The 22,500-nt window shown below is 42.2% G+C and overlaps 1 protein-coding gene across 4 annotated transcripts in view; it reads right to left on the bottom strand.

Annotated features, from left to right (window-relative positions):
- The window catches only part of Sox5 (SRY-box transcription factor 5), an 857,426-nt gene that overhangs the window by 626,625 nt on the left and 208,301 nt on the right, over positions 1-22,500 (bottom strand). For all 4 annotated transcript variants that reach the window (XM_070011779.1, XM_070011777.1, XM_070011776.1 and 1 more), the window contains one exon: positions 22,488-22,500. This exon is cut by the window's right edge and continues 73 nt beyond it. In XM_070011779.1, the coding sequence (XP_069867880.1) occupies positions 22,488-22,500 (13 nt within the window). The remainder of the gene's footprint in view (positions 1-22,487) is intronic.

Below are 22,500 nucleotides of genomic sequence, written 5' to 3' on the forward strand. Positions count from 1 at the left end.
AACCCATTGCACTATTTATACCTACCTATTTCACACATGTCCATGAGAAAGAATTTCAGCCAGGCCACAAATCACTCACAGCTAGTGAATTCTAACCTTTATTAATAACCCCCGTGGGAGCTAGTCTTTTGAGACCCGGCCTAAACATGTCAAAAGGTTGGTTTTTTTCCATTAATAACAGCAGGAGTGGGAAAAAAATGACTCTGCAGTTGTCCATAGAACAGAGACTCGGACAAGCGGGTTGAAAGATTCCACCATTGTAGGTTTGTATTTAAAAAAAGAAGAAGAGGAGGGAAAAATCTACAAGCACCTGTGTAGGTCTTTGAAGTTGTGAAATACTTTGGAAATGAAAACCCTCCACGAAGGTAACATGGACAATGAGTTTAAAACACACACACACACACACACACACACACACACCCCTCGATTTCTATTTCCGTTTTTGAAAATACTATGCCTACTAATTTAAACTGCCAGGCCCTTCAAAGGGACAAAGTAAGTTCATTAAGAATGAGTTTTAAAGGTATCTATATAGGCTTGTCTTATTCACCGAATAGAGGCAAAGGTTTAATTTAAATGCCCTATTTTTCCCCCTGGGGCTTTCCCAATAATTCTAATGGAAAGTCACTTAACAGATCTAGCTTTTGTCTACTGTCTATCTTACCCCTCTGCCATAAAGAATGAGAACGAACAAAAAAGAAAAATCAGAATCCAGGTCACTTCGCTCTGTCCATTCCTGTCATCTTCTTCTAGCTACTCTTCCTATCTGAATATGCTTATGAAAAACCCACGTGTGGCATTAAATCTCCTGCCCTGCCAGCTTATTCTGTATTAGAATATTCCAGAAAGAAATCACTCCGTGTTGACAAAGCAACAACAGGCTGGGTGAGAGAGCGGTGAACCTACACCAAAACTTAACTCGTAGCAAGATTCAGATAACTACACCCTCTACTTCTATGGAAGCAACCTACCTCACTACATGTAGAAAGCTGGTATTAGGGATTTTAACTGGGTTCATTCTACAACCACCGGAACAGGTAATATACAGGTCAGAGAGAAAACATAGAGTAAAGGGAAATTCCTTCATTGTGTGAGGGATCAACAATTGATACACAAGTCGGGCACTGGTGGCTCCCGCCTGGCATCCCAGCTTCTCAGGAGGCTGAGATCTGAGGATCGTGGTTCAAACCAGCCCATGTGGGAAAGTCTGTGAGACTCTGATCTCCAATGAACCAACACAAAGCCAGAGGGGGAAGTGTAGCTCAAGTGGTAGCCTTGAACAGAGAGACTTAAGGTGGTTAGTACCCAGACCCTGAGTTCAAGTCCCAGCACTGGTACTCACCCATGCACACGTGTGTGTGTGCATACACACACACACTCAACATTCCAATGCTTGGGGCTTTGACTTATTTCAGAATTGAATCTGAAGCTCTGGGATTCTCCCGGGCCTGCCTCTCATCCTTCTATTCTGTCACCAAAACAAGTCACAGAAAATTGGAAAACAGAGAGTTCTTCATCTTCCCCACAAAGCAAGCCATGAGGCTCACCAAGATCACTTCTTCACATTTCTCTTTCTCCTTTGAGGATCTTTATTCCAGCGAGGCCCGGGGTTAAGGGAATATTATACGCCAGGTCCAGAAAACCTGGGCGAAGCACCCTTTTGTCCCTTTCCTCTCGGTCTATTACAATTGGAGATACCCTTCCTCTTCTTTTGTTTTCAGTGTTGGTGCTTGAACTCAGGGCATGGGCACTGTTTCTTGGCTTTCTCATGCAAGACCGCTGATCTACCACTTGAACCAGGCCGCCTCCATTTCTGGCTTTCTGGTAGCTAATTGAAGCAAAGAATCTCAGAGAGTGATCTCCCCAGGCGGGCTTTGGATCACGATCCTCAGACCTCAGCCTCCTGTGTAGCTAGGACTACAAGTGTGAGCACCATTCAATCACTTTTCCACATGGTAGTTCATTCGCCATGGAATCAAAGCCTAAGACAGATCTCCTTGGGTCCCGAATGCTCCTATGTTGCATACAAAGTAGGATTAAAGTAATCTTATGATGTTTTCCTCTTTGTAGTAGTATTTTGCTCAGAGCTGTCAGCCATGATTCTTACCATGGGTAAGAGAAAGGTATATATGATCTGATCACTTCTGTTGAGATGATGTCTTTGAATTCCACAGATTGCATACTTCCTAGCTCTCTGCCTGTCGTCTATGATTTTATATTCCAAGTATTAGTGAAATTAACAGCTCTTATTTCTCTGTTCATACTTTTGCTAAACTAATTGTGATTAAGTCTTCAAACATCAGACTATGTTCCCTTAAAGTTCTATGTACTGCAGTATCACAACAGTTAGTTACTTAAAAGAACTGAAGAAACAGAGAAAGCTAGAGACACACAGATATGAGAGAGACAGAGAGAGAGAGAAAGAGAGCGGGAGGGAGGGGAGAGAGGGAGAGGGAGGGAGAGATAGAGCTAGAGCTGGACTGGGCTGGGCTGTAGTGGTAGAATGTTTCCTAGTACATACAGTATAGGGCAGGGTTAGATCATCCGTCTAAAAACCAAACACAAACAACAACCATTAAAAAAAAAACCAAAATGTATAGATTTCTATAAGTGTTGCCAACTCAAATTTAGAACATTGTGAATTCTACAGCTCTTAATCCTCTTTTTGAGATGGCCAACATTATTAGGAAATAAACAAATCTCGAGAGTGAAGGAAGATGGGGAGGAGAAAGATATTCTATTCTTATTGTTATCTATCTATCTATTGTGTGTGTGTGTGTGTGTGTGTGTGTGTGTGTGTGTGTGTGTGTGTGTGTGTGTGTGTTGATACTGGGGCATGAATTTAGGATGTGGGTGCTGTACCTTAGGTTTTTAAACTCAAGGCTGGTGATGTACCACTTGAGTCACAGCTCCACTTCTGGCTTTTTGGTGGCTCATTGGAGATAAAGAGTCTCATGAACTTTCCTGCCCAGGCTGGCTTCACGGGACCCTCAGACCTCAGCCTCCTGAGCAGATGGGATTACAGGCATGAGCCACCCGTACCTGGCTTTCTTAGCAAATAGGCTCATGTCGTCCTGGCTACTAAAGAGATCCTGGCATTTGCAAACCTAAATGGATCAGGCCTAAAAAAAAAAAAAAAAATTAGGATGATCAGAGAGGAAACAAGTTAAGTTCCTAATTGCTAGGATTAGACAGACAATAGCAAGAAATTTTACACCAAATAGGTAAGCCCAAACCACTGTAGAGTTACAATTCCCCACCCTGTCCTGTTCTCTAGCCAAGGTGTTTGGTTTCACAGCATATGTAACTCAAAATCGCTGGCTTTTGTGAATTCAAACGGAATGCTTGCTCCAAAATAAAGAATGAATCAGGGGCTGGTGGCTCCCGCCTGTCATCCCAGCTACTCAGGAGGCTGAGATCTGAGAATCACGGTTCAAAGCTAGCCTGGGCGGGAAAGTCCATGAGACTCTGATCTCCAGTGAACCACCAGAAAATCAGAAGTGGAGCTGTGGCTCAAGTGGTAGAGCACCAGCCTGGAGCACAAAAAGCTCAGGGACGGCGCCCAGGTCCTGAGTTCAAGCCCCATGGCTGACAAAAAGAAACAAAGAATGAAAGTCCCTCACCTAAATATCACATATACACACACACACACACACACACACACACACACACATACACACACACACACACACACACATATTGAGGGGATGAATAAGCAAGTGTTTCCTGGCATTTTACTTGTATTCTATTACAAGTAATAGAATACAAATCCTAAAGAGGATTTTGGAATAGGAACCACTCAGCAGAGATGGAGTGGATGGATTTTGCTATCTATGTTTAAAAATATAAAAAAAGAAAGAAAGAAAGAAAGAAGCAAAGAAGGGCTGGTGAGCGGAGGCTGGCGCTCTTGCTGAGTGCTGGTTGTTAGGAAGCAAGGTGCTCAACACGATCTAATCACAGCACTAAACCTTGTTACAAGCCCTTTTTACAGCTCCAATATCTGGGTTACACGGAGACGCGCTGGAGAGCCTCCTTGTACTATGAAATAAATGTCATTGTGACTGGGATCCTCTCTTCCCACAAGTAATTTCCCTCTGCTGATAAATCGATACAGCGAAAACAAATGAGAACACACAATGGACATGGGAGCGTTGCATTTGTATTCACCGCAAAGCCCCTGAAGCCACTTTTTCTGTCTTTCCCCCCCCCCCTTCTTCTCCTGCTTTGAAAGCACAATAGCAGAAAATGATGTACTCCAACTAGAAAACAAGAGGGGTGCGTTGAAATAAGGAAAAGAAAGGCCAAGAAGGAAAAGATAAAAAGAAAAGAAGCACAAAGGTGAGAGAGAGGGAGAGAGAGAGAGAGAGAGAGAGAGAGAGAGAGAGAGAGAGAGAGAGAGAGAGAGAGAGAGAGAGAGAGAGGAAACACATTGCTACCAAGAACTTCAGACAGAAAACTTGAATGGTAATAATGGGCTGGGTGCTGGTGGGTGACACCTATGATCCCAGATACTCAGGAGACTGAGATGAGAGTCTAGCAGTTCAAAGCCAGCCCCGGCAGGGAAGGAGTTGAGACACATATCTCCAGTGAATCACCAAAAAGCTGGAAATAGGACTATGGTTCAGGTGGTAGAGCGCTAGCCTTGAACAAAGAAGCTCAGAACCAGTGCCTGGGCTATGAGTTCAAATCCAAGGATCAGCATGAAAGAAAGACAAAGACTAATCATTTAATTCCTGTTCAAATCTTCATAGAGGTGAGGCAGGTAACACCCATCGTTCTATTATTCCAGGTGTGGTAGATAGATCCTTTCAAAAAGGCCTAAGGGTAACTTTTCCTCTGTAAATTAACTATGGGTATCCATACAGAAGATACATGTGAAACTTTATCTAGAAAAAACTTAGGACTAGATAGGGTAAAGATACCATCTATTAATCCTTGTGGATCTATAAAAGAATGGAGAACTATCAAATCATTTGTGTATTCACTTCTTCCTTCCTTCCTTTCTTTCTCTTCCTTCTTCCTTCCTTCCTTCCTTCCTTTCTTCCTTCCTTCATGTTCTCTCCTCTCTCCCTCTTTCTTTCTTTATCTCTCTCCTTCCTTCCTTCCTCTCTCTCTTCTTTCTTTCTTTCTTTCTTTCTATCTTTCTTTTCCTTTTTTTCTTTCTTTTTTGTGCCAGTCGTGAGGCTTACACAGGGGACCTGGTGCTGTCCCTAAGCTATTTTGGCTCAAGGCTAGTGGTCTACCACTTGAGCCATAGCTCCACTTCTGATTTTTTGGTGGTTTATTGGCAGTAAGAGTCTCACGGACTTTCCTGGTCTCTGGCTTTAGACTTCAATCCCCAAATCTCAGCCCCCTGAGTAGCTAAGATTCTAAGTATGAGCCACCGGCAACTGGCAATCTTTGTTTTTAAGAAAATCAAATTAGTGAGCTCAAATAAAGAGCTTAGAATACTTGCTGACTGAGAGTTTGTGATATGTAAGTAGTGGCCATCATTAGACTCAGCTGAGTTTCATTGTTTAGGTGTCATCAAAAGTGTCTATTTGGCCCATAAGATAAAAATGTATTCACGGGCTGGGAAGGTGGCTCAGTGGTAAAGCACTTGCCTTGCATGCCTGAGGCCCTGGGTTCGATTCCTCAGCACCACATAAGCAAAAAGAAAAAAGCTGGAAGTGGTGCTGTGGCTCAAGTGGTAGAGCGCTAGCCTTGAGCTGAAGAGCTGAGGGACAGTGCCCAGGCCCAGAGTTCAGGCCCCACGACCAGACCCCCAAAAAAAAAATGTATTCACAAAACATATTCTTCATACTGCTATCCAATATTTGCCAAAATGGATTATAGATTTCATCTAGACACAATTTTTAAATATTCTGAACTGTTTTGCAATATTCCAGATTCAATACAATTTGCCAGGAAGTTGGAGAGACAGTGTAGTGTCAAATTAGAACACGTAGTGCTATTTCTGGTGGGTTTATTCAAAGTCTTTGACTACTGAAGTCTAGAAGATAGTCTGTAATTATTTCTATAAAAGATAGGGCTCACATCGGTCATCCCAGCTACTCAGGAGGCTGAGATCTGAGGATCCCAGTTCAAAGCCAGCCTGGACAGGAAAGTCCGTGAGACTCTGATCTCCAGTGAACCACCAGAAAACTGGATGTGGCGCTGTGGCTCCAGTGGTAGAGCGCCAGCCTTGAGCTGAAGAGCTGAGGGACAGCGCCCAGGCCCTGAGTTCAAGCCCCATGACTCAAAAATGAAAAGAACTCCTGAGTAGGTAAGATGATAGGCTGGAGCCACTAGGGCCCCGCTTTTTCTTTTCTTTTTATAGCACAGTCAGCACAGGACCAAAATCCAAGTCCACAGACAGTGATGTTTCTTCCGTACAGAAATTCATAGCAGAGTGAGACACTGGAGAAAATACCAAAGACGGAGACTATATTGCCGTAATAGATGAACACAACTTAAGAGGAGGGTCTTAAACGACGTTCTGTCAGTCAGTGTCACCAGACTAGGATGAGAGACTGGAGACAGCTAGCTTTATGAAGTAGGAAGGTTTACTTGGCTCACTGCTAAGACCTGTGGGCCTCTTGAGTTTTGACGCAGAGTGGGCATTTACATCTTGGGCCAGAAAGAGGAGGCAGACGGGTCCCGGTCACCTTAAAGAAGACAAATCTACCCCCCAACAAACAACACAAAGCAATCCCCCCAAACAGAACCCTATTTCTAAGTTCAGCCCTGGTGGCGCATGTCTGTAACTTTAGCTCCCCGAGATGCGGGGCTCTGCGGACCACGGTTCAAGACCTCGACCCAAACAACCAACCACACTCACAGAGAACTGGAAGTGGAGCCGTGGCTGGCTCGATGCACCTGCCAGCCTTGAGTGAGAGAGCTCAGAGACAGCAGCCAGGCCACCAGCTCAGGCCTGAAGACCAGCACTAAAGCGCTAAGAAAAGAAAAGACAAATCCCAGGAACCTAAGGCCTTTTCTGTAGGCCCCATCCTTCCAGAAAGTTCCTGAAGACAGCCCTTCTCTCTGAGAACCCAGCACCACGCCAATGTCAAACCACCTTCAAGCAGGAAGCCATCCAGACACAGACCCCGCTGTCTGCATCACCTCAAACCCGGAGCCTGGGCCTGGGCCGGGTGCTGGGCAGAGGTGGCTGGGGGGGAATGTCACCTTCGTGTTATGGTTAAGCTTTTGACTTGGGCTTTGATTCACTGTCTGTCCAGTGTTCAGATATGTGTCTGCTTTGACCCCTGTGGTCCTTCCCAAAGGCACTCCCTGATTCCTGCAGAAATAAGAGAGATGGTGGGGATTCTTCATCAGGTACCCAACATTTCAAATACACAGGAAGAAAAACAAGAAGAGGAATAAGGAGACAAGGGAAAAGGAGGAGGAAAGGTAGAACAAGAAGAGGCAGGGGAAAAGGAGAAGGAAAAAGAGGAGGAGGACAAGCGGGAGAGGATGAGGAGGAGGAGGAAGAAAAAGAAGAAGAGGAAGAAGAAGAAAGAGAAGAAGAAGCAGGAGTGGGAGGAGGAGGAGGAAAAGGAGAAGAAGAAAGAAGCAGAAGCAGAAGAAGGAGGAGCAGGACAAGGGGGAGAGGAGGAGGAAAAGGAGAAGAAGAAAGAAGCAGAAGCAGAAGAAGGAGGAGCAGGACAAGGGGGAGAGGAGGAGGAGAAGAAGAAGGAGGAGGAGAGAAGAGGAGGAGGAGGAGGAGGAAGAAGAAGAAGAGGAAGAAGAAGAAGAAGAAGAAGAAGAAGAAGAAGAAGAAGAAGAAGAAGAAGAAGAAGAAGAAGAAGAAGAAGAAGAAGAAGAAGAAGAAGAAGTAGGGGAAGAAGAAGGGGAAGAAGAGGAAGAAGAAGGAGGAGGAGGAGGAAAGAAGAGGAAAAGGAGGAGGAGGAGAAAAGGAAGAAGAGGAAAAAGGAGGAGGAGGAGGAAGAAAAAGAAGAGGAGGAAGAGGAAGAAGAAGAAAGAGAAGAAGAAGAAGCAGGAATGGGAGGAGGAGGAGGAAAAGGAGAAGAAGAAAGAAAGAGGAGGAGGAGGAGGAAGAAGAAGAAGAGGAAGAGGAAGAGGAAGGAGAAGGAGAAGAAGAAGGAGAAGAAGAAGAAGAAGAAGAAGAAGAAGAAGAAGAAGAGGAAGAAGAAGAGGAAGAAGAAGAGGAAGAAGAAGAGGAAGAAGAAGAGGAAGAAGAAGAGGAAGAAGAAGAGGAAGAAGAAGAGGAAGAAGAAGAGGAAGAAGAAGAAGAAGAAGAAGAAGAAGAAGAAGAAGAAGAAGAAGAAGAAGAAGAAGAAGAAGAAGAAGAAGAAGAAGGAGAAGAAGAAGGAGAAGAAGAAGGAGAAGAAGAAGGAGAAGAGGAAGAGGAAGAGGAAGAGGAAGAGGAAGAGGGGGAGGGGAAAGGAAGGGGAGGGGCGGAGGAGGCACCCAAAATAGGACTGGGGGGGCTGGGAAGGTGGCTCAGTGGTAGAGCGCTTGCCTTGCATGCATGAGGCCCTGGGTTCGATTCCTCAGCCCCACATAAGCAAAAAGAAAAAAGCCAGAAGTGGCGCTGTGGCTCAAGTGGTAGAGTGCTAGCCTTGAGCTGAAGAGCTGAGGGACAGTGCCCAGGCCCAGAGTTCAGGCCCCACGACCGGACCCCAAAAAAAAGAACAAAAAATAGGACTGGGGATTCAGGGTTGGCCCTTTGCCAGTGTGAATAGGTGGGCGGAGCTTGCAAGGCTTGGGGTGTGCTTTGGTTTAGGGGTGCTCCACCCTAGCCATCTACCCTTCACATGGGACGGCGCTGTGAAGGTTTCTCTGCTGTAGACAAGGAGTGTTTAAGTTCATTCGAAAAAGTCCCAGAAAGGCCTTGGGAAAAAACGAAATTTCCTAAATTAGCCTCCCTGAATTTTTCATCATTTTTCTCATTTCATCTTAGGCTTTACACTTTGCAGAAGCCAAATTTTTCAGAAACATCTCTCTATGCTAATTATATTTTTTTACATAAACAATGGGTATATAAATTATATAATATATAGTATATATTATAAATGTTATACAATTCTATATAATAGAGTATGCATATATAATTATATGCTGTCATATATTACATACTAGTTATTATACATATTATACAATTATATTATATATTATATTACATATTATAATTTACATATGTAATATATATGACATATAATTTTTATATATAATATATATTATGATATATATTATATATTATACAATTATATTATTATATACACTATAGGTACTATGTATTATACATACATATATAATATATAATATGAACATATGCATCTATAATTGTATTATACTTTACATGTATATACAATATATAATATGCATATAATTATACTCTATTCTGTATTATAATTTATAATACACATTATATTTACATAGTATATGTCATTATACACAATATATACATATAAGTATATAATATATGCATATAATAGATAATAAATAAAACAATTTTTACTTAATCCATTTCCTAATCTTTGACATAAACATCAACCCCCCAGTACTTTTTAAATTTTGCCAGTCCTGGGGCTTGAACTCTGGGCCTGGGCGCTGTCCCTGAGCTTCTTTTTGCTCAAGGCGAGCGCTCTACCACTTGAGCCACAGCGCCACTTCTGGCTTTTTTCTATGTGTGTGGTACTCAGGGAATCAAACCTGGGTCCTGCAGGCTAGGCGAGCACTCTGCCACGGAGCCACCTGCCCAGCCCCAACCCTCAGTACTTTTAAATATGCCAGTACTGACTCTGAATATTTTATTTGACTTTATTTTCAAACCGCTATATACTGCGAATTCAAGCTATACTTGCCATTTGTCCTAGGGTCTCTAAGTGCCCTCTGAATATCGCTAGTCTCACTTAGTAAATGGATAGACTTGATTCCTATCTGCAAATAAAAATTACAATAGCCCAGGACTAGTGGCTCATACTAGTAATTTTAGTTATTTAATTATCTGATCACAGAGGATCCTGGTTCAAAGTCAGACAAGATGAGAAAGTCCATAAGACTCTTAGTCCCAACTAACCAGTAAAAGCTGTTAATAGAGTCATAGCTTAAGTGGTTAGAGTACCAGCCTTAAGGGAGAAAGCCAAGCAAGAGAAATATGTCCTGATTTCAAGCCTCAGCCTTGGCACAAAAGCCAGAAGAAAAATGAATTATTATATTTATATAATAACTACATTTATACGTAAGGTTATATATTATTATATATTGCATATGGATATATGTCATATATAGTGTATTATAAATATGTTCATATAATAAATAAGATATCACTTGGAAAATTAGATACTACCTAAGCTGTCATATTATTATTAGAAGCCAATTAGAAGCCAATCAGGCACATTTGGAGAACAAAACTGAGTCATTTTAAACATAAATAAAATATATATAAAACCACTGTATCTTAAAAAGCAATAGCTATTTGTGAGAAGAACTCGCATAGTAGAGCTGTCGTAGCTGATCTACTACAAAGAAAAATCATAATTTTTTTTTCCTTACAAAAAATTAAGGTCTGTAGAGAGTTGTGGAAAAATAAACTAGAGTAAATCTGATTACTGTGCATCGTTAGGGCTATTTCCCATATTACTTTAGCTCTAAGAATTTTTTTTTTCAGCTAGGAAGTGAGTGCCATTTTGCAATAATAACATTTATTAAAGGCTGGGTATGTGTTCTGTGTACTTTATATACATTAATTCATTTACTGCTCAGATTTCTACGAAATAGGGGCTATTATCTCAATTTTAGAGATGGGAAAAGCTGAGTAGAAAGTACTTTCAGAAGTTGTCCAAGATTGATCAGCCAGAGCACAACTGAGCCTGCGTGTCCCGCCGCCAAAGACTCTTCTAGAATGTGTCTGTGTCTTTGTAATGTTCATTATAAAAACATGGAATGAAAATACAAAATTGATATAAAATAAAAAGTGTTGTGCCAGACACCTGTGGCTCACGCCTGTCACCCCAGCGACTCAGGAGGCTGAGATCTGAGGATCACGGTTCAAAGCCAGCCCGGGCAGGAAAGTCCGTGAGATGCTTATCTCGAATGAACCACCAGAAAACCAGAAGTGGAGCTGTGGCTTAAAGTGGTAGAGCTCTAAATCTTGAGTGAAAGAGCTCAGGGACAGCGCCCAGGCCCTGAGTTCAAGCCCCACGACTGACAAAATAAAAAAGTGTTAAAAGCCAGGCATGGTGGTGCACACCTGTAATCTGGGCACTTGGGAGGCAGTAGCGGGAGGTTGGCAAGTTGGAGGCTATCAGAGCAAGACTGTGTCTCAAAACAAGAAAACAAAGTACTGGATATCTTAGGAACTTGGTAGACACTATAATCAGCGTGGGACCCTGTGTAAGAGAGAGAGAGAGACAGACAGACAGACAGACAGACAGACAGAATTACAAATGTTGTGTTGTGCACTGTTTCTATTGGTTATAAATGGTGAGCTCTAATAAACATACAGGAAATCACACACACACACACACACACACACACACACACACACACACACACACACACACACAAATAGAGCTGCTAGTCATCGTGCGTTGAGTATTTACTGTCTCCCTAGTCTGACCCGAGTTCGCGCAATCCGGAGGCACACGGGAACAGAGGAAATTCTGGCTGGAAACTCAGAGGACGCTTCTCTGGCCCACTGTGGGCAGAATTTTTGTGAACCATACAATTAACATACAACCAAGTGCTAAATGGAACTCAATCAATGAAATGGATTAAGTGCAAGTCGGATCGATGGCACGGGCGACAGGCAAGCAAAGCTTCCAAATCCAAGGGACCCCAGGCTGGCTTGTTAATTAATGAACAGCCACCATTAAAAAACAAAAAGAGAAAATCCACCCCTGCCATCATCTGGAAAGGGTAATCTGATAGAGAGGCTGGGCCAACCCTTAAATACTTTAGGGTTATTGCGTATCGATTAGATTTTTCATAATCCATACAATAAGATCTTAGGGAAACAAGGGGAAAGTTTTGCTTTGTGTGTGCTTTTTACATAAAGCATCTTTAAAAAAGACTATTAGCCTTCCACTTGAGCCATACCTTCACTTCATTAACTGGAGAAAAGAGTCTCACAGACTTTCTTGCTCAGGCTGGCTTTGAACCGTGATCCTCAGATCTCAAGCCTCCCGAGTAGCTGGGATGACAGGCGTGAGCCACTGGGGCCCAGCTTGAAATACGACTATTAAATGAAACTTCTCAACCACATAGTTACATCCCCATACATTAATGTTGTCTAGCCTGCACACACGTGTGTATTTCTTAGGTATTTATTTAATGTTGAATTTAGCCTTTTAGGAACATGGGATGTGTTTAAAGGTGTTATGAACCATCTATACAAAAGGAATATGTAAAGGCAAAGATCCAAGCCAAGATGTGTATGCTGGCTCACACTTGAGGATTGTTGTCCAAAGCCAGACCAGGAAAGAAAATCTACTAGAGGTATTTGTTTTTTGTTATTGGTAAGCCATGTGCCTTGAACTCAGGGCCTGGGCACTGTCCCTGAGCTCTTTCACTTAAGGCTGGTGCTCTACTACTTTGAGCCACAGCTCCACTTCTGGTTTTCTGGTGGTTCATTGGAGATAAGAAGCTCATGGATTTTCCTGCCTGGGCTGGTTTTGAACCGTGATCCTCAGAGCTCAGACTCCTGAGTAGCTAGGTTGGCAAGCATGAGCCCCCAGTACCAGGATTTATGAGATTCTTATCTCCAACTAACCATGAAAAAACTGGAAGTGGCACTGTGGCTCAAGTGGTAGAGCGCCAGCCTTGAGCAAGTCGGCTTTGGCCCTGAGTTCAAATCATAGGACTGGTACACATACATGCACACAAAAATATCATATAGTGCCAAGATACAACACACACACACACACACACACACACACACACACACACACACATACACACACACTTTCCAGTAAACTATGTCCACTGTGGTACAGATGCTTCTATGATTCCAGATGTGGCAAGTGACAGTCCCCCATTTCTCTCGATTTTTCCGCATCATTTATTGTGACATTTTCCATCTGCTAATTTGCTAAATGAACTATGATCTCATACTTCATCTGCATTACTTGATTACTTCTAAGACGTCGATGTATGTTGACTCCCGATTTCACTTCCTCCTTTTATTAATGAAAACATTGATGCGATTCCCCTTCATTTGTAAGCAGTTTAAATCATATTGTCATTGTCTGTGAACACATTGGAAATTTGCCAATGGTTGACCAGCTTTCATAAAAACTCTTCCAATTTGTCTATTTCTTTCAATCTACTGCTCAGTTTTTCGTCCATTTGTTCATCTTGGACAAATGATTGATGTTATCAAAACTAGTGTGTGTATGTGTGTGTGTGTGTGTGTGTGTGTGTGTGTGTGTGTGTGTATGTGTGCACGTGGTGCATGCTGTACTGGGACTTGAACTCAGGGCCTGGAAATTCCCTTATGTTTTTCATTCAAGGCTGGCACTCTACCCATTGAGCCACAGCTCCACACCTCAAAATCTTTCTTTTGGCTAGGTGGCCGTGGCTCCTATCTCTCACCTTACCTACTCAGGAGGTGGCGATTTGAAGATGATGGTTTGAAACCAGCCCGGGCAGGAAAGTCTGTGCGACTCTTATCTTGCATTAAGCAACAAAAAGCCAAAGGTAGGGGTGTGGCTCAAGTGGTAGAGCGCCAGTCTTGAGTAAGAAAAGCTCAGGGACAGCACCCAGGCCTTGAGTTCAAATACCAATACAGCATCATAAAAGAAAAAAAGATATACATTCTAATTTTGCAGAAGTATTATTCAATGTTTTCCTTACTGTTAGAATGGTATCTCTGTTGCTCACTTTTCTAACGGAAGCGTGACTGCAAATAAGAAATTTATGGCTTGCGGGTTGTATCTTAAACAACTTCTGCTCAATAGCTAATATATTATTTTATCTGAAGGAAAATTCCTCATAGTTCCAAGTAGCGGCTGAACTAGTGAACAATATTGAAGCAGCTACAATCCAATCACTAGGACTCATTTTGTCATCTGACTTTTATGAAAAGATGAAACCTTCCACAGCTTTTCAGAGATGCCAAAATGATGATGATGATATGTGTTTGTATATGTATATATATGTATATATATGCATACACAAACATATATGAAATATGATTATACATTATATAATATGATTGTATTATATATTATATCATTATATATTATATAATATACAACATAATATACAATATAATATATACAATATAGTATATATAATATAATATACAATATACATTATATAGCATGATTGATTTCAGATATAAATATATTTATATATAAAATCTATATATACCTATTTTACATACCTCTATATGTTTTGTATATGTATATATCAATTTAATATATTTAGATATTTATTTAGATATAAATATATTCATATATACAAATTACACACACACATACACACACACACAAATGAACACTAGACAATAAGGCTGATAATGTCAGATGAACGTATTGAACATATGTGTATAAAAGCCTAAAGACAATCAAAAATAATCATGCAGTTAAACAAACTGTCTTGTGCTGCGGGGAAAAACAAATCACAAGTCTACAGCGGCATCAGATTTACATCTGCCTTCCACGTGTTTTGTGTGATGGTGTGCTGATAAGGTCGTGTTCGCTTGTTAACCTACCACGAGGACACAGCAGAAGAAAAGATTCTTCTCAGAGCCTGTCAGATAACGCACAGTGCTTTATAAAAGTGCTAAATGAGGGACAGAAATAGAAAATAGAGAAACAGAATATACAGAAATAGAGAGTAGAATAGGAAATAGAGGCTGGGCAGGTGGCTCAGTGGTAGAGTGCTCGCCTAGCACGCACGAAGCCCTGGGTTTGATTCCTCAGCACCACAGACACAGAAAAAGCCAGAAGTGGCGCTGTGGCTCAAGAGGTAGAGCACCAGCCTTGAGCTGAAGAGCTGAGGGACAGCGCCCAGGTAGAGCGCCAGCCTTGAGCTGAAGAGCTGAGGGACAGCGCCCAGGCCCTGAGTTCAAACCCCAGGACTGGCAAACAAACAAACAAAAAAAGCAAATTAAAATATAAAAAGATACTTTATTCTATTCAGAAATGCAGAAACATGGGATCACACCCTGAGTTCTTACATAGGATGCACACGATGGACATAACAATATTATTATGTCGATAACAGTACTATTGTACTGTAATCATAGTTACGCAGTGCACGATCCGTAGGTAAGGTCTACACTGTTCAGAATCAATGCCATCAGATGCTTCTAGATTCACTGGGTAACTTTGAACAGGAAGTCACTTCCCCGGCGTTACAGCCCCAGAAACCTGTCCTCGTACCCCTGAACAGACAAATGCCTTCTTTATTCCTTGTCTTTAAAATAAGTAAGGATCCTGAGTGCAGGATGATGTCTGGGAGCCCCTGGCTTTGCTCAGAGTCTTCCAGACTCTCGGGCCCATCCCTAGGAGTTCAGATCAGTCACATTTTTGTCAACAGGGCACAGAATGTTGTTTGTGTTTTAAATCAACTTCAGTCGTATTGAGGGTTTTGGTGAGGTCCCGTGGTGGTTTAAACCACCCACATTAGAAGGGGACCGAGTGCTACACAGGGCTCTTCAGAATGTGGCACCATTTCTGTGACAGTTCTGTCAACAGAGTGGCTTCCTGTCAAAGGCCGCTGAGCCCTGCCCGGATAAATGCCTCAGAGACCGTCCCATGGCAGGGTGATCGTTAATTATACCCAACTCGCTGGATAATGTACAGTGTAATGGGATTATTCTGCCTTTCTCCAGGCAATAAAGCGTTTTCCTTTCCAGATGAGGGTGTCTGCGGGTGAATGAAAAAATAAGTCACAGGACTGGATAAACAGTTAAAGCGAGGCCCTCACCGATTTGCAAGCGAAACAGAGAGGTGTCCCCTCCCCGACAAAAAGGTACAAAAATCCACAACCGATTAGAATCACAAATCATTACTCAGCGCAGGGTTCAAAGCAAATGACTCCATGCCATTGACATCTGTTTTTTCTTGCATGAAAGGAAGATGAACTGAGAGAGATCAGCAAAACCATCCAAAAAAGGAATCGCTACCAATTCGAAGTAGATAGCGGTCTCGGTTGACCTCTTTCCGGGCTCAGATTCACCATCCAGACGTGCAGCGTCTCATAGGCCGAACCTTCTGGAAGGTTCTGGAAGGTTCTCTGTGTGGATTGTGTTCCATCTAGTATATAATCTGGTGCTTAAGTCTTCTTGAACTCAAGAGTTCCATGTTCTCATGTGGCTTTTTTTTTTGGCTCAAGGCTGGTTCCTTACCAATTAAGCCATCGCTCCACTAGCTTTGTGTGTGTGAGTGTGCGTGTGTACACATGTATGCACACACATGTGTCTACTGGGGATCTCAGTGCCTAGATGTTGTCTCCGAGCCTTTTGTTTTGCTCAGGGCTAGCCTTGAGCCACAGCTCCACTTCTGGCTTTTTGCTGGTTCCCTGGAGATAAGAGTCTCCTGGATTTTCTTGCCTGGGCTGGCTTTGAACCAGGATCTTCAGCTCCTGAGTAGCTAGGATGACAGGTGTGAACCACTGGTACCCAGCTCTCCCCTCTCCCCTTTCGACTAAAGTTCCAGATGTTTCTGTCCATTTTATTTCTTCAACTACGAAGAGAATTGAGTTCATCTCACGATGACTACGATTCTGCTTGATCTCTTCCTTACAGGTTTTTGAGGTTATGTTACTTCGCTCATTGAGGCTTCAGGTGTCTTTCTCTTGGTGTGGATTGAGCTGAAACTTCGTCTATTGAGAAAGTGACTCCATCCCTAGCACTTCTTTATGTTTTCAAGTCTAGCTTGCCTGCTGGCCTTTAAACGGCTTCGGGATTGTAGTATTTGCATGGTGTGTTGTCCTCCGTGTTTATTTGCAGTTTACCCAGGAGGAAAAATGGAATAAAGTAGTTTTAAGATGCACTTGACATGTAATCATACAGTCAGAACTTAAGACTTGCCAAGTCTTCCCAAGTCTTCATTTGTTCTTAAATGCCATGCCTCTCTGTCATGTCATTAATGTCAGCTTGGGTTTGGCAATTAAAAAAAGGAAATAACAGAATGGGAAGGAGAGGGGAAGGAGGGAAATAGAGGGAGGAGAAAGGAGAGGGAGAGGGAGGAAAGGGAAGGGGAAAGTGTGTACAATCTAACTATACAAATGATTTCCAATGAAGTACTAATCGTGGGTTTCCTCACATACCTCCAGTTCTAACTCCTCTGCTATTCTAAGGTAATGCAACACTTTAATATATGCATTTTAAAAGAAGTACTCTTAAATTCACATCTATAATCTCAGCTGTTCAGGAGGCTGAGCTCTGAGGATTGAGGTTCAAAGCCAGACAGGGCTAATAAGAGTCTACGAGATTCTTTAATTAACCACAAAAAAAGCCAGCATTAAGGATAAGGTTCAAGGAGTAGAGCACCAGCCTTGCTCAGTGACGTCAAGTGAGAGGTGAGGCCCTGGGTTCAAGCCCAAGAGATAACAAAAGAAAGAAGAGAGAAAAAGAAATAAGGAAGGAAGGAAAAAAGGAAGAGAAAGCAAGCATGCAAGGAAGGAAGGAAGGAAGAAGGAAGAAGGAAGGAAGAAAGGAATGAAGGAGGGAAGGAGGGAGGGAGGGAAGAAGGAAGGAAGGAAGGAAGGAAGGAAGGAAGGAAGGAAGGAAGGAAGGATGGAAGGAAGGAAGGAGGGAAGGAAGGAAGGAAGAAGGAAGGAAAAGACAGAAAAGAAAGGAAGAAGTGAGAAAGAAAAAGGAAGATAGGAAAGAAGGAAGGAATGAGGGAAAGCAGAGGGAAAAAGGAAAAGGAAATGGAAAATAAGGAAAGGAAAGAAAGAAAAGGAAAAAGACTCAATCCTACTTCTACCAACCATTGCTCATGGTGTACAATCTCGTGGTGATTTTCTTCACCCGGCTTAAATACTTCCTCCTTTAATATTACATATTAATTAATATTTAATTAGTTAATATTTAATATTACATATATGAAAGAAATAAAGCATTCTTAAGCTACAAAGGCAGTCCTCAATCTCTTGTGTATACGCCCAAGCTATCTCAAGAGGTAGAGTCTAGAAGAAGCTAGCCCAAGCTATCTCAAGAGGTAGAGTCTAGAAGAAGCAATCGGTCAAGTCTGGTCCTAAGCCAATGCAAGGGCAGGAGCCCTGGCAGCCTTCCTGTGCCCCGTCTCATGTCACTCAGCCTTACCATGACATTGCAAACTTGCCTGACCCCAAACAGGCCGCCAGCCGTCCATGTCAGCAGGAGATTGCTTTTTAAGTTAGTTCTATGACTCTGCGTGCAGGGTCTCCTTTGAATAAACCGACATATACTATCGTGATGAACCCAAGCACTAAGCAACTTCCCTCAAACTTCTCGTGCTTTTCAGATCTCAATATTAAATCACACATATTGCAAAAATGAAATGCATCCGTAAAATTAAGCCTGCCAGGCACCCGTGGCTCCCGCCTGGCATCCCAGCTACTCAGGTGGCTGAGAGCTGAGGATGGCAGTTCAAAGCCAGCCTGAGCAGAAAAGCCTGTGAGACTCTGATCTCTGATTACTCACCGGAAATCTGGGAAGGGGCGCTGTGGCTCAAGTGATAGAGCACTAAGTCTTGAACAGAAAAGCTCAGGGACAGCGCCCAGGCCCTAAGTTCAAGCCTCAGGCTACACACACACACACACACACACACACACACACACACACACACACACACACACACACACACAGATGCGTGGATGAATGGATTAGATTATTGCACGCTCCCTTGGTTCGTGTATACGCAAACTCAGAGCTCCATCCTGTCCTCTTCAGATTCCACCTTGTTTCATTTCCTACCACATCCCACATCATTTCGCAGGCCCTCAAAATGATTGAGAAAAGCTGTTTTCCTGGCTGGGTGACCCAGGGTGTGACCCAGATCATCCAGTGATGCTCCCTCTGCAGCTGTGAGTTCCCCGGACATCACATTCTGCCCAAGACAAATGAGATAAAAAATGAATGCCTTCAGGTAAATATTTGCCTTCTTCCTAAGTGAGTTCCTTCCGGTTGGTTCTGGAAGCTTCTCCCACAGCTGGGCAGAGTCACGTGGACAGGTCTTGACCAGCGGAATCTCAACAGCTGGACGAATGCAACTTTCAGATACCTGCCTGGAGCAGCATGTTCTTCCCCAAGTAATATTCCTTTCCTCCTCCTGAACATAACTGTCAGAGGATCCACTTGGCATGTTCCAAAACAGTCGATGAAAGGGAAAAGATAAATACACAGGAAGTTTGGGTCGATCTTTGCCCAGCTGTGGTTCGACAGAAGTCATCTCAGAGAAATACAAAAACTCAATCGCTTTAATTTCGCGCAGAATGCCTTGAAAATATTTAAGGCTCTTATCCAAGAAGGAAAAACACCACTTCCTGAAGAGTGAGACAAATGTTCTGTGTCCAGCCCGCAATTGCCCGGATCCAGATTTCCATTCCTTATTCCTCTCTGCTTGTTAGACCGTACTTGGGGCTTGACTTCCTGTTTCCATTGATTCTCGTTTCTATTAGAATCCTATTCCTCAATTCCTTTGATTCTTACATACTGCTATCTTCCAAATTAAGGTGCTAGTACCTGTTACTATATAACAGGAACTGTTATATATTATTCATAACATATATATTATATCTATTACATGATGCATATATATTACATATATAATATAGTATATTATATACAATTATATATTATAGACATATAAATGATATATTTATCCATATATGATTTCTATAAATACATCATTTATATTAAAATGTATAAAATAAATCATTTATATAAATATATTAGTTATAGAATATCTATTTCACAAATAATACATAATATAATATATTTACATAAATATATAATACATAATATATTTAATATATGTATAACATATTTTTATATATATATATATTTATAGACTATCTTATATATAAATCATGTACAAAAAGCATACACTTAATAAACAAGCATATAAATAATATACATGAATGAGATATAGCTCAATTCCATCCACCTTCTCGATTAGATGTAAAGGTTCTAGTTAGCATCCACTTTTTCCTTTCATTTGCATTGGCATTTTAATTTGTAAACCGTCAGCAGCCTTAGGTTGGTGATCGTTCACTTGTGACTGATCCCACCTTTGTTAGCAATGCAATCATTCCTTAGCCTTCTCTGAAATCCTTTCTCCTGTGAAGTAAGTCTCCTCATTTGTAAATATTTTCATCCTATTATTTAAGGTGTTTTATTTTAACTTGGCAATGTGGAGGCCTCGTCCCTGCTTGGTTGGTGCTCTGCCACCTGCACCAGGCCACGGGTTATTTGGGATTCTACCCATTTCACACATACACGTGTATCATGCGACGTTCAAACCATTCTCAGGAGGGCTCAGGGCTGGAGATGCACACTGGTCACCCTAGCTACTCAGGTGGCTGAGAGCCGGAGAATCAAGGTTGGAAAACAGTGCAGGGGAAGAAGAAAATTGTCCACCAAACTCCATCGTCCACTGATCAGCAAAAACCCAAACAGGAGGTGTGGCTCATGCGGTAGTGTACCCACTCACAACGAAGCTAAATAAGTGCAAGGTAACTCCGCAGTCCAAACCCCGGTAAACAATAATCAAGAGAAAATTGGTGGGAAAAAAATTGAAGACCTAGATCACTGTGCAAGGTGACTACTTCTCAGTAATTATCATTCATTCATTCATTCATTCATTTAGTATCAAAAGGAAGAGATTTCCTTTTTCTGATAGGGACAATCTTCTTCAGAAAAGCAGAAAGTTCCTGCTTGCAACGTGTTTGTTAACAGGTGATTAACTGATCATCTAAAGTAGCAGAAAACGACTTTCAACTCCAGCCTGTAGTTAAAACTTGCAGTCCCTCCCTCAAGAGTATACGTACGCGTGTGTGTGTGTGTGTGTGTGTGTGTGTGTGTATATGTGTGTGTGTGTGTGATTACCAGGACTTGAACTCAGGACCTCAGCACAATCCCTTAGCTTCCGGTTTTCTGGTGATTCACTGGAGATCAGAGTCTCACAGACTTTCCTGCCCCAGGCTGGCTTTGAACCTCGATCCTCAGATCTCAGCCTCCTGAGCCGCTGGGATGACAGGTGTGAGCCACCAGTGCCCGGCCAGAGTGTAACTTTGGTGCTGTGATGAACAAGAATATCACAAATCCCACAGAGAGAGATCCACGAGTATGTTTTTCCCTGCCAGCAAATTAGAAAATATTTATCTTCGGCAAAACTGCATTTTGTAAGTGAGACGTACCCCAGAATAACTTAATGAGCCGTGGAAATTCTTCTAAAATGTGTGGCTGACCTACGGTGACCCGAAAATATTTCTTTCATGACAATAAGGAAAAACAAAAGTAGTAACAAATGTTTTATAAACCAGTTTTTTTTTTTTTGCAGTGGAGGAAAAAATGCTTTTACAACGTGGAGAAAAATATGTCTCCTTAAGACAATGCAAAAATAAAAAGAATTATCATCTGCCAGTGGCCAGACATTCCGCTCACAATGAGTGTGAAAAATTATCATTATAAAGCGAGCTGTCATCTGACTGCAAAAGACCATGTGCTCTATTTTTATGGGCACAGATTTCATACATTTTGATGGACTTAAAAAAAACAACAACAACAATGATGAGAAGTCATCCACACTCAGAGAGCTAAAGGACACACATTTTCTCTCACATGTGGAAGGCAGCTCTAAACGGTGAACACACGCATTTGCACACATGCACACACAGATCCACTAAACGCCAAGGCAGGGGGGAGATTCTGACGGTGTAACTCCTTAACACAAGTAGCTTACAGGCTCACCACACAAATACCAGAGCTGTGGCTCACCCCTATAATCCCGGCTCGTCAAGAGGCTGACAGCTGAGGATCGAGGTTCAAAGCCAGCCTGAATAGGAAAATCCTTGAGACGCTTATCTTTAATTATCCCCCAAAAGCAGTGCAAACCCTTTGTGCCACAACTTGAAGACAATTTTAAAAAATTTATAAAGCTGCGTAGATCGCTATTATTCTCATAAACGGACACCATTCCGTTGAAATCCTTTATATAACCCCTTATCAAAAACAACTTCATAAATGCGCACATAAATATCAAGGAGAGAAGGGACATAAACAGTCCTATGTGCCTAGTAGCAAAGGTGGTAATTGGATATTTTTTTCTTTCAGGTCCTGGGACTTGAACTCAGGGCCTGGGCACTGTCCAGTGCTCTACCACTTGAGCCACAGCACCACTTCTGGCTTTTTCTGTGATTAATTGGAAATAAGAGTCTCAAGGACTTTCCTGCCCAGGCTGGCTTCGAACCGTGATCCTCAGATCTCAGTCTCCTGAGTGGCTGGGATGACGGGCGTGAGTCACCTACAGCCATCAGATTTGTACAGGTGTGTCTGTCGTAGGTGTTTTATACGCGTGCGTGCATTGTACGGTTTTTCTTACCCAGTGTGGAACT

Source organism: Dipodomys merriami, unplaced genomic scaffold (assembly GCF_024711535.1).
Source record: "Dipodomys merriami isolate MVZ:Mamm:240054 unplaced genomic scaffold, mDipMer1.0.p SCAF_84, whole genome shotgun sequence".
In the NCBI taxonomy this organism is placed as follows: Eukaryota; Metazoa; Chordata; class Mammalia; order Rodentia; family Heteromyidae; genus Dipodomys; species Dipodomys merriami.